The sequence below is a fragment of the Trichosurus vulpecula genome, chromosome 1 (genome assembly GCF_011100635.1).
Source record: "Trichosurus vulpecula isolate mTriVul1 chromosome 1, mTriVul1.pri, whole genome shotgun sequence".
Taxonomy (NCBI): Eukaryota; Metazoa; Chordata; class Mammalia; order Diprotodontia; family Phalangeridae; genus Trichosurus; species Trichosurus vulpecula.
In genome coordinates, this window is record NC_050573.1 from 9,618,456 (window position 1) to 9,630,849 (window position 12,394).

At 41.7% G+C, this 12,394-nt stretch overlaps 1 protein-coding gene across 1 annotated transcript in view; it reads right to left on the reverse strand.

The window, feature by feature from the left end:
- The window catches only part of LOC118848818 (zinc finger protein 3-like), a 15,911-nt gene continuing 3,517 nt past the window's right edge, over nt 1–12,394 (reverse strand). Inside the window, exons 2-3 of the mRNA XM_036757874.1 lie at nt 480–666; nt 1–263 (exon numbers count right to left, since the gene is read on the reverse strand). Coding sequence (XP_036613769.1) covers nt 1–263; nt 480–666 — 450 coding nt within the window. The remainder of the gene's footprint in view (nt 264–479; nt 667–12,394) is intronic.

The following is a 12,394-nucleotide window of genomic DNA, read 5'->3' on the forward strand; positions in this document are numbered from 1 at the left end:
TCAAGTATGAATTCTCTCATGTTGAGTAAGTCCTGTCTTCTGGGAGAAGGCCTTGCCATATTCATGACACTCACAAGGTTTCTGTCCACTGTGAACACTCTGGTGTTGAGCAAGATGTGTGCTCTGCCAGAAGGCCTTCCCACATTTATTACACTTGTAGGGCTTCTCTCCAGTATGAATTGTCTCATGTTGAATAAGTCCTGCCTTCTGAGAGAAGGCCTTACTACATCTGTCACATTTATAAGGTTTCTCTCCATTATGAACTATCCGGTGGCACATAAAACCTGCCTTCCAGAAGAAGGCCTTCCCACATTCATTACATTCATAGGGTTTCTCTCCAGTATGAATTCGCTGATGTTATGTAAGGGATTTTCTCTTGAAGAAGGCTATCCCACATGCATTATATTCATAATGTTTCTCTCCAGTATGAGTCCTTTGATGTTGAGCAAGCGACTTTCTCTCAAAGAAAGCCAACCTACATATATTACATTCATAAGATTTCTCCCCAGTATGAACTGCCTGATGTCGAAGAAGTCCCGTGCTCCAGTGAAAGGCCATTCCACATATATTACATTCATAAGGTTTCTCTCCAGTGTGAACTTTTTGATGTTCATGAAGTCCTGTCCTCCTATGGAAGGCCTTTCCACACTTCTTACATTCATAAGGCTTCTCACCAGTGTGAATTCTCTGATGTTGAGTAAGGTGTGTGCTCCGGCGGAAGGCCTTCCCACGGATGTTACATTCAAAAGGTTTATCTCCTGTATGGACTTTTTTGATGATTAGTTAGTCCTGTCCTCTGATGGAAGGCCTTCCCACAATGATTACATTCACAAGGTTTCTCTTCACTATTTGGTGTCTCTAAGCTGTCACCTCCTTCCCAGGTTTCTCCCAGCTTGGCAACAAAGTCAGCATGTCTTGTGAACCTTTCCTGGGATTATTCTTCCACAGAAATGCCCATCTTGGCAGCTAACAGCTAGGGTTGGAGGCTAAGCTCCCAATCTGAAAGAAAAAACCATAAATATCCTTCATTTCTCCTGCATTACACTGAGTCCTATCTTCTGTCCCCTCCCATCAAAAACAGTCAAACTGTAAATATAGCAAAATAACAACACCACCTTCTATATGTTTGTATGTTTGTTGTTGTTGTTGTTCAGTTTAGTTGCGTCTGATTCTACGTGACCCCAATGGTTGTAGTCCATGAGATTTTCTTGGCAAAGATATTGGAATGGTTTGCCATGTCCTTCTCCAGGGTGCCCCCATTTGAGAGATGAGGAACTGAGGCAAACAGGGGTCAAATGACTTCTCCAGGTTCACAAAATTCATCAAACAGCTAGTTAGTGTCTGAGGCCACATCTGAACTCAGATCTTCCTGACTTCAGGTCAGGTGCTCTACTGTACCACCTTATACATATGTATAGTTATAGCTTAGAAGAGCTCTCACTCTGATCCTCAAAACAAGCTTGTGAGTTACATAGGTCAGTTATGACATTTTTTAAAACCTATTTTTAAAGATAACAATTCTTAAACTTCTTTTAGTCTCAGGATCCCTTTATACCCATAAATTATTGAGAACCCCAAGGAGCTTTTGTTCATGTGGCTTATGCCAACAATATTTACCATATTAGACATTAAAACTGAGCAAAAAATGTTAAACATTTACTCACTTAAAATAATAAACCCATTACAACATAAATAATGTTTTTTGTGAAAATTAATTGTAGGGACAGCTAGGTGGCACACTGGATAGAAAATTAGCCCTGGAGTCAGAAGGACCAGAGCTCGAATCTGACTTCAGATCCTTGCCACTTACTAGCTGTGTGACCCTGGGCAAGTCACTTAACCCCAATTGCCTCACGCACACACAAAAGAAAAACAACTATGTGTTCTCCCCCCAAAATAGTGAGAAGAGTGGCATTATTTTACATATTTTTGTAAATCTCTTTAATGTCTGGCTCAAAAGAAGGTATCCGGATTCCCCGCTCTTATTCTGCATTCATTCTGTTGTGATACTGCGGCTTTGGCTGAAGTTTCACCTGAAGAAAACCTGGCCTCACACAGATATGTAATTGGTTAGTGTTGTTAATGACAATAGTTTTGACCTTGTGATCCCCCTTTTAGGAGACCCACAGACCACACTTTGAGAAGTGCTTACTTTAAGGGATAGTTAGTGAATATCTAGAGAAAAAAGTAGTGATTTTGTGGCTTCACCCAAAATAGGACATGCCAGACGAGACTCTCATTTTCTTTCTGACAGAAGTACCACAACAGTATCTGTGGGTGTGGGGCAGCTCAGTGGTGCAGTGGTTAGAATGCCAGGCCTGGAGTCAGGACTGGTCACACAGCTAGTAAGTGTCTGAGGCTAGATTTGAACTCTTCCCGACTCTAGGCCCGGCACTCGACCCACTGCAATGCCACCTAGGATATGAACAGCTAGTTTTCAAAAGAAGAAACAAAAGATGCTAAGAATCATTTGATAACCTGCTTAAACACACTATTAGTTAAAAGAATGCTAAATCAAGCTGCTCAGAGGCGCCATCTCACCCCCACCAAATAGGGAGGAATAACTGCTGGACAAACAGGGATACTCATTCACTGATGGGGGAAATGCAATTTTGTAAAACGCTTTTGGAGAGCAATCTGGAAGGGTGTAGTACAAGGTTACAAGATCCTATGGGATCAGATCCACAGGATTTAAAAGGGAGAGGAGCATCAGCAGCCACCTAGTTGAACTACACATGGAGGAAATCTTCCCTCTTCCATCCATGGTGAGTGATGATCCAGCCTCTGTATGAAGACCTCCAAGGGAGAAGGAGCCACCACTTGTAGGGCGGCCCGCACCACTTGCTGGCAGCTCTCATTGTCCACTGCTCCTGGCTTGGTCCACTGAGGCCAAACAGAACCAATCTCCAGAGGCCAGCCCTTCACATACTTAAAGAAAATGATCCTTCATCTCCCCCATCCCCACATCAAGCTCTAGTCTTCTCTTTTCCAGCCTGAATATCCCCAGTTCCCTCAACTAGTCATGACAGGTCACAGACCCAAGAGCTTCACACTCCGGGTTGCCTTCCTCTGCAATCCCACCAGGATAGCCTTCGACTCAATAATTCTATGATGGGAATACATGCTGAGAGAATTATCAATCAATAATCAATGCCCATCCATTTACTAAAGGCCTCCTAGGTGCCAGGCACTGTGCTGAGTGCTGAATGATAAAAGGGAAAGCTTCCCTGCACTCAAAGAGCTTACTTTTACATCCCAACACAAAGCACACAAAAAAGCTATGTATGCAGTGATTTTCATGATGACCTTATTCATAACTGGAAAAAACTGCAAGTGATCTAAATGTATAATTAGAAGGGACACTGTGACATTAATGTCGTGGAACATTATAATAAAATTAAAGTGGATCCACCATGGGTACCACAAAGAAATCTGCAATGCATCAGGAATGCCAAGTGAAAAGAGGGGAACCAGAAGAATCAGGTGCACACAATGACCACGTAACTCAAAAACTGAGTGAGTATCAAAGGACAAAAAGTCATGAGGAGGGCTTGGTGGGAGTGACACAAAAGGAATCCTGACATCTTCGGAACAGCTCTGGTTGTAGCTTCAGCAGGAGGCCATTTCCCTTGTCTGATTCAAATCCCAATACATAGTTACCAGGGTTTAACAAAGTCCCAGCATCCGGGTTCACAAGCTGGAGGGCTCTTAGCTACAGCTGCCCAGAGTCTCCACACCAACACACCTTCAAGAGTGAGAGCCCTATGCAAATAGCTCTGTTCTTTCTTTTTATACACTCTTTAGCTGTCATCAAATGTCATTTGAGCGACCAGAACTTAGGCTCTTACTGTTTGCTCTGGTCTTAGCAACTCCCCTTACCCTGAGGCCTTCATGCCCACATAGGCTTAGCACCTAGTAGATAGGGGTTTGGGCCTGGGGCTTTGCACCTAGTAAGGCTCGATGAAAGACAATTAATTTATCGTTCTAAAACAGTAAAAAAGTTCCAACTTAATTGATATTACAAAATCTGAAATAAAATCCTACCTTCTATCTGAAACTTTTTCCCATCCCCCTTAATGCCATTCCTCCAATCATCTCCAAAGTATTCTGTACATGCCTTATTCATGCATACCAGTTTACATGTTCCTTCCCCATTAGATTGTAAGCTCCTTGAAGGCAGAGACTATTTTCACCTTTCTTTGTATCTTCAGCACTTAGTAGCCTCTGCCACACAGTAGGTGTTAAATAAATGCTTCTTGACTTTTCCCCAAAACTTTCCTCTCTTTTTTTCCCTTTCTAAACTTTCCTATTGCTGTTGAGACTACCGCCAACTTTCTAGTCACCCAGGTTCACATCCTCGGTGTTAACCTCAACTTTTCCCTCCCTCTCTCTCACCCCTAAATCCAATCTGTTGTCAAGTCTTGCTCTTTCTACCTTCATAGCTCTCGTATATGCCTCCTTCTCTCCTCTGACACTGCTGTCACCCTGGTCATGTCAAGCCCTCACCGCTTCTCACCTGGACTATTGCAATAGCCTCATGGTTGGTCTTCCTATTTCAAGACAGTCACCACTTCAGTCTATTGTCCACTCAACTAACAAAGTGATTTTCTTCTTTCTTTTTTTTTTGGAGGGGGGAAGGCAAGGCAATTGGGGTTAAGTGACTTGCCCAAGGTCACACAGCTAGTGAGAGTGTCAAGTGTCTGAGGCCAGATTTGAGGTCAGGTCTTCCTGACTCCAGGGCCAGTGTTCTACTCACTGTGCCAGCTAGCTGCCCCCAAAGTGATTTTCTTAAAGGGCAGGTTGCACCATGTCTCTTTCCTACCTAGTAAACTCCTTTTCCCTCTGGGATATTAAAATCTTCTGGCTTTTGAGGTCCTTCACAACCTGGCCCCTTTCTACCTTCCCAGTCTTCTTCCCTACTTTCCTCCATATAATCTTTGATCCAGTGATGCTGGCCTCCCGGTCGTTCCTCCAAAACACTTCATCTCCCACTTTGGGGCATTTTTACTGACTGTCCACAATGCTTGGAAATCTCTCCCTCCTCATCTATGTCCTGGATTCCTCCGAGACAGCTTAAATTCCACCTTCTGCCAGAGATCCCTTCCAGCCTCTCTCCCCTCCCCATCCCTCACTGCTCATCCCTTCACTCTGAACTAAACTTCTATTTACCATGTATTGTGCGTGTATGTGCATAATGGTTTGCATGTCGTCTTCCCCCATTAGAAGGTGAGCTCCTTGAGGGCAGGGTCTATTTTTGCCTTTCCTTGTATCTCCAGTGCTTAGCATAGTGCTTGACTAACTAGCCCATCCAGAGTACTGGAACAAGAATATTTGTAGAAGCATCTCTCAAGTGATCAAATTTACAAAGGGTCCCCATGGTGGACGAACGATGGCAGGGGAGCTCTTTACCCACTGGCCAATGTCGTGGGCCAAACATATTGGGCAGGCACTACAGCACCTTTGTGCCAAGAAGGGAAGACTTGGGGCAAACCAATCTTTCTGTACTGTAGGACCCATTTCCCTTTGTTCCCATGAGCTACAGAATGGATCAGATGGTTGAGCAGAAGTAGCACTCCAGGCACTACTAAGCAGCCCTTTCAGGGAGCACTAGGCAGAGTCCTTGTCAGTGAACACCTTGCATGAAGCCATTTCTCTTATTTGATATCTGTTCTTGGAGAGAGCTAGGTACAAAAGTGATCAGCGGTGACCCATCTATTGATGGACAAACAAGAACAGAATTAGGAGCCTGAGGCCTAGAAAGACCCACGTGCCTGACAAAACAGTCAGCTAGGTCATTTTCTTTAGTGATACTATCAATTGTAGAAGAATATGGCTGGGTTGTATTTGATCAAGCATCAGGAGTCCCTAAGGGGCTTATATCCGCTTTGAATTTTGTCACTGCTATAGAGGATAATATGATGCTATATAACAGAACTGTTAACCTAACAACTGTTAGTCATCTGAGTGCCAGATGGAATGAAGGACCCTCTGTTTTCAGATTTGATGAGTCATGCCCAGCACCACAGGCACATTTTGAATCTGTATGAATGGTTACAGTCTAGGCTTTGAGCAATAATGAAGGCATGGGTGGGTAAACATAGTAAGTTCAGTAGTTTGGGCAGTGTGGACCTAGGAGAATGAAAAGGTTTCCAACACAGCAGACAGAATGTCCTGTAACTAACCATCCTTGAAGTAAGAGCCTTCTACCTAGAGGATAAGGCCAGGGTTTTGCAGAGAAACATCCTGCAAGTCAAACTTGGGAGTAAGGAACCATGCAGAAATGGAAATATAGTCATGAGGCCCAGAGTTAGAGTGGGTAGGCAAGAAGAAAGCAGAATTAAGAACAGGGCAGTGGATTAGGGTGATATTACTACTGGACTGTAGAACATTCTCATATTTATTGGGCCCAGAATTGGAAATCTGCTGGGTTTTCTTCTAAGGAGAGGCACAAATCTGTGAATGTGAGAGATGGGTAAAAGTTGTTTCCACAGAAGAGTTAATTAAGTTCCACAGAATAATTAATGAAGTGTCAACTTGAACAAAGAAGGAGTAAAAATTAACCGGGATGAGGGTCCCCAGTCAATGGGAATAGAGTTTGTGGTTTTGCAGAAACTGAAGACCCAGGATGTTAGGAAAACTGGTCTAAACTGGCCAGATAATGGTCAGGGTTAAAGAGAAAACTGGGTAAAATGGCTACTACGCATTAAATTGGCTAATAGAATATTACCTCACACAACCAAAGGGAGGAATTTTCCACCATTTTTGAACATGGAACGTATGGAGCGGGGACATGCTTGTACATACCAAGGAAAGAACATGCCAAGGGCATGTAGGGAAGATTGTAACCCAGAAGGGAGCAGACCAATCTGCTCTCCAAGGGGAGGTACTGAGCTGATGATACATCAATCTATGTCAGTCTAAGAGAATAAAGTTGGTCTCACTCCTGTACTCCCCACTCCCCCTTCCTAGAGAAGGGCAGAGTCCACTCCTGGCCAGTAATGTTTCCTTTGAACTCTTCAATAATAATAAATTGTCCCTGATACCTGAATTTCAGTGTCAAGCATATTTCTGACAGTGAACAACGACAACTAGGAAAGGGTGTTCTCAGGTCCAAGACCACCTTCTCAAGCAACCGAACAGCAAATCAAAGATAATGAGCAAGTTTGCTGCTAAATGATCCAGATTGCTGCTAAAGTAGGCTACAGTTTTGTGCCTGTCACTGAGTCTGTCAGGATTCCCCAAGAAATGCAATCTTGGTGAAGTTTTTCATAATTTGGAAGGCCAATGGCAGGGGCTAAGGATAGGGCTTATTTCAAAGAGCTTTCTTGGACCAGAATTAAGGCTTGGGAGTAGTGATATGGGTAAATATTACAACATATCCTAAAACTTATGGTCTAGGATAGTCAGTGGCACATAAAATCATGGTATCTCTTTCCAGAATTCAGGGTGTGGCATTTTAAGGATAACCTTGAGTGGGGGATAATTCTTGTGAAGACTTCACAGAGAGAGAAAATATAAAAATTACTTTTTTTATTTCTGGAATAAGCAGGGGCATTGAGAGGATGGGATAGACTTGGGATTTAACCTTGTAGGAATGTGATTCCTGGGGCAATAAGTGCCTCTCTCTCCCCTCATGCTGGCACAGAGATGTTACCAAATAAGGACGAAAAGGACTGCATAGGGGTTGTTCATTCCTTGCTCCAGGAAGCCCCCTCCCTGTTTCCTCATTCCTCCTCTTTACCTTAGCCATATTATTGTCACATCAGCAGCTAGTTACTAAATAAGGAGATATGCTTCGGATTGGCTATACTCGATTTCCTGGTTCCTTGTCTAGCTTTTCATGCCTAGATTGTAAGCCTGCCTTCCAGCCAATGGAGAGGAGGGGTAGTGGTGGGTGGGAGTTCTTTTGCAATAGGATATATGTTGGTGCTTTGCCTTTGTGATTCGCCTCCTTCTGCTAGTCCATCCTAGTGAAGGCCATGCCCCTTTCTCGCGAGAATTGAATAAATTATTTTCTGTTCCTCCTAGAGACACCTCTTTATTTTATGAATTTTGATTTCATATTGGTAGGGGTCTTGTACCCCACACAACCTGAACTCTGTTTATGGTGTTATACCAGAAACGAGTGAGACACACAAGAGTATAAGTTTTAAGTGGAGAATTTATTTAGCCAGCGGCCATCGGGGTCTTCCCAAATCAATGGCCCCGTTTGAAGGGAAAGGGTAGTTTATATAGAGAATACAGTCAGTGGTTAATTATCTCTTGAACTGTCATTTTGCAGACTCAGCAAGCCTGTGTTACTTCACTTTTTATGACCATGATACAATAAGAGGAACCTCCTGAATAGATTGTAAATACAACATATCAGATAGCTGACAAAGTGTCAACTGAAATTACAACCCAGGATCCCTGTGTCCATCTTGCCATAACTCCCACAACAAGGAAGGCTCAAGATAAGGCAGAAGTCATATAATTCAAAAGAATATCTGGGGCTGAGGCTTTCATCCTTCAAGGCCATAGGCAGACCGAGGGATGCTCCAGCTGGGTTTGTTGAAAGGAGATAGAGTCATCTCTCAGCCCACTCAGTTAGACAAAGGAAGATCGTTAGGCTTTCCTGGTAATTAGCTTACATTCCTTGGAAATGTCTTAGGGGCCCAGGACACTCACCGAACGGCAGGAACTCAGTCTGTTTTTTTCTTATGTAGACTGGGGTTTGCAGTTAGGGGCTGGGGGCAGGGTTTTTCTAGCAATAGCTGGCTACTCAAGTATCACAATGGAAAGGTACTTTTCCCCAAATAAAATATCAGCCTAAATAGTAGACACTAAAGAGACAGGATTACAATTTACTCATAGAGGTTTTGTGACCCCTACCACCCAGTACAGAGGATCTATGCGATGGGGTGATGGCCCAGACCCCTAGAAGAAAAAGACGATGTCTTTGAAAGTGACCCAGTCCCTGAATTCTCCCACACATTTCAGCAGCCCAGATCACTAGTGCCATACCCACCTGAGGTATCTGGACCATCCCAGGTCACCTAGATACTTAATAGTCCTTTCCCAGTGACTTTTGACCCACAGCAGATCACTTAGCTTCTTTCACTGTCCTGGCCACCCCAGGCTTTTTAACCACTCCTTAATCCCATCCAGATCTTTTCATTGTTCCTTTTTTGTACATAAGTATCAATCTCACCTCCATCAAATTGCAGATTCATTAGGAATCTAGCCTGTTCTATTGGTATTACAATAAACCTTGCCACTTTGACTGAAAGAAGGCTTGAGTATCTGAATTCTTTCCAGGTAGGACTCCCCCCCCCCCCCCCCCCGGACTGTGGAATGCAAAGGAGTAGCCTTGCAAAGGAAATGTGAGCTCATTCAAAGCAAATGGCTCTCTTCATTGACAAGGGGCCCAGAGCTGAGAAGGGACAGTTCCAATGCAATGAGGGTCATCACTGATGACATTATCTCCTAGGAGGGGCAAAAATCTCAGGATCACTTGATCTGAGAAAGACCTAGATGGGGTCTAGGTAGATCCCAAAAGAGTGACAATAGATTGTGCTTGTCAGATTACACAACAAATTCCTTCCAGTAAGTTGGCTGAAGTATTATAAGGGTTCAGTAGGAAGCCTTGTCTATCTAACATAAGATTGATAGAAATGATGGGAAGGTAAGGCCTGAAACAGGATGAGAACTATTTCTCATGGCCTCAAAGGATGTCTGTAGAAAGGAGAATTCACAGGCTTTGTTTTCATGGCCCTTAGATGCCCAAATCAAAGAACTGCTCTTCAAATGCCAAATAAAAGTAAGCAAAGGAGAAAGAACAGAACTATGTTACTATGGGGATAGAGAAGACCTGGATTCATATTCAGAGGAAGATAATGGAGCTAAAAAAGCCATTCCTTTTTCAATGAAAAATATCAAATGCTCCCAAGCACAAGAAGAGTTCTTGGAAGAACTTAAAAGGGACTTTCAAATCAAATAAGATGGAGGAAAAAAATTAGGAAAAAATAAGAGCAATCCAAGAAAATTATGAAAAGAAAGTCAATGAACTGGAAATAGAGAATCAGAAACTTAAGGAAGAAAATAATTCCTTGAAAACTGGAATTGGGTAAGGGGAAGCTAATGACATTCTAAGACACCTAGAAATGATAAAACAAAATCAAAAGAATGAAAAAATAGAAGAGGATGTAAATTATCTCATCAGAAAAACAACTGATCTGGAGAACAGATTTTGGAGAAATAATATAAGAATAGTCAGACTACCTGAAAATTACTATAAAAAAAAGAATCTTGGTACAATATTACAGGAAACTATCAAGGAAAATTGCCCTGAAGTTCTAGAACAAGAAAGCAAAGTAAAAAAAGAAAAAGCCCACAGATCACCACCTAAAAGAGATACCAGGAGAAAAACTTACAGGAATAGCATAGCCAAACTTCAAAGCTCCCAGGTTGAGGAGAAAATATTGGAAGAAACAAGAAAAAAACCAATTTAAATATCATGGAATTACAATAAAGATTACACAAAACCTAGTAGCTACTACCTTGAAAGACCATAGGTCTTAGAACACTACATTCCATAGAGCAAAAGAACTGGAGTTAAAACCAAGGGTAATTACCCATCAAAGTTAAGTATAATCCTGAAGGAAAAAAAAAGACATTTAATAAACTCAAAAACTTTCAAGTTTTTGTGACAAAAACACCAGAACTTAAGGAAAAATTCAACATAAAACATCCAAGAGAAATATAAGGTAAACATTAAAGACCAATTATAAGGTACTTAATAAGGTCCAATTGTTTACTTTGAGGTGAAAATATTAACAGTACTCTTATGAATGTCATCATAACTTGGGTAGTTTGAAAGGCATGTGCTGAGCTGAGTGTGATGGGGTAATTCTAGAAAAATAAAACCGTGTAGGGAGAGATAAAAAGTAGTAATTCTCTCATACAAATGAGGCATTAAGGAAAAACTGATACAGAAGAAGATAGCATGGGGAGGGCGGGAACCTTACTCTCATCGGGAACAGTTTAAGGAGGGGACAACATATATATCCAGAAGTGTATAAAAGTCTTCTAAATTCAGAAAGAAATAAGAGAACAAGGGGATAAGGTGAGGGGAGAGGATAATGGAGGGACTCTTAGGGGGTTGGTAGGTTAAATAATAGGAGGTCAAGGTAGCAGGTAGAAGTAAAGTAGAGGAGTGAGGAGGATAGTGAGGAAAAACAGGAAGGAGGAATATATACAAGTAATGGTAGCTTAGAATGTGAATGGGATGAATTTACCCATAAAGTGGAAATGGATAGTAGATTAAAAATTTGAATTCAACAATATGTTGCTTTCAGGAAACATTATAAAAATGAGAGATACACACAAAGATAAAATAAAGGGTGAGAATAGAATTTAGTATGTGAAAAAAGCAGGAATAGTAATCATCTCAAAGTTAAACTTAAAATAGATTTAATCAAAGTTGAAAAATAGAGAAACTACACATGATGTGTCAGCAATATTATTCAATATTGTTTTAAAATACCTAGACAGTATAAAATACCTGAGCATATGCATGCCAAAACAGACACAGGAACTACATGTGTGATGCCTGAGCAGCCAGCTATTGCTAGAAAAACCCTGCCCCCAGCCCCTTACTAAAAACCCCAGTTTGCATAAGAAAAACGGACTTAGTTCCTGCCATTTGACATTCAGCAAATGTCCCTGGGCCCCGTGACTGTTCTAAGGAATGTAGACTAATTAACCAGAGGAAAAGCCTGATGCTAACAGTCTCTTTGTTTCCTGAGCAGGCTCAGAGATGTCTCTATCTTGTGTCAACAAACCCAGCTGGAGCATCCCTTGGTCTTTCTATGGCCATTAAGGATGAAAGCCTCAGCCCCAGACACTCTCTTGAATTATGTGACTGTTTCTTATCCTTATCTTATGAGCATATACCATGTTGTGGGATGTAAATGGCAAATTGGACACAGAGGTCTTGGGTTGTAATTTCAGTTGACACTTTGTCAGCTATCTGATTTGTTGTATTTACAATCTATTCTATTGAGGAAGTTCCTCTTCTTGTATCATGGTCATAAAAAGTGAAATAACACAGGCTTGCTGAGTCTGCTAAAAATAACATATGTAAGTTTCTAGAGATAATTAACCACTGCACCTAGATTTTTCTGTATAAAAACGACTTCTGCACCCCAACTCGGGGCCGTTTTGATTTGGGCTGTTAATTGCCCCTGAATGGACGCTGGATAATAAAATTCTCCATTTAAAACTTATACTCTGTGGCGTGTCTTGCTGGCTGTTGGTACTACACATGAACATAAACATAAAACACTTTTTATACAAATAAATTCAGATCTAAATAAAGTAATATTTATTTTTCATGGGTAGGTAAAGCCAATGT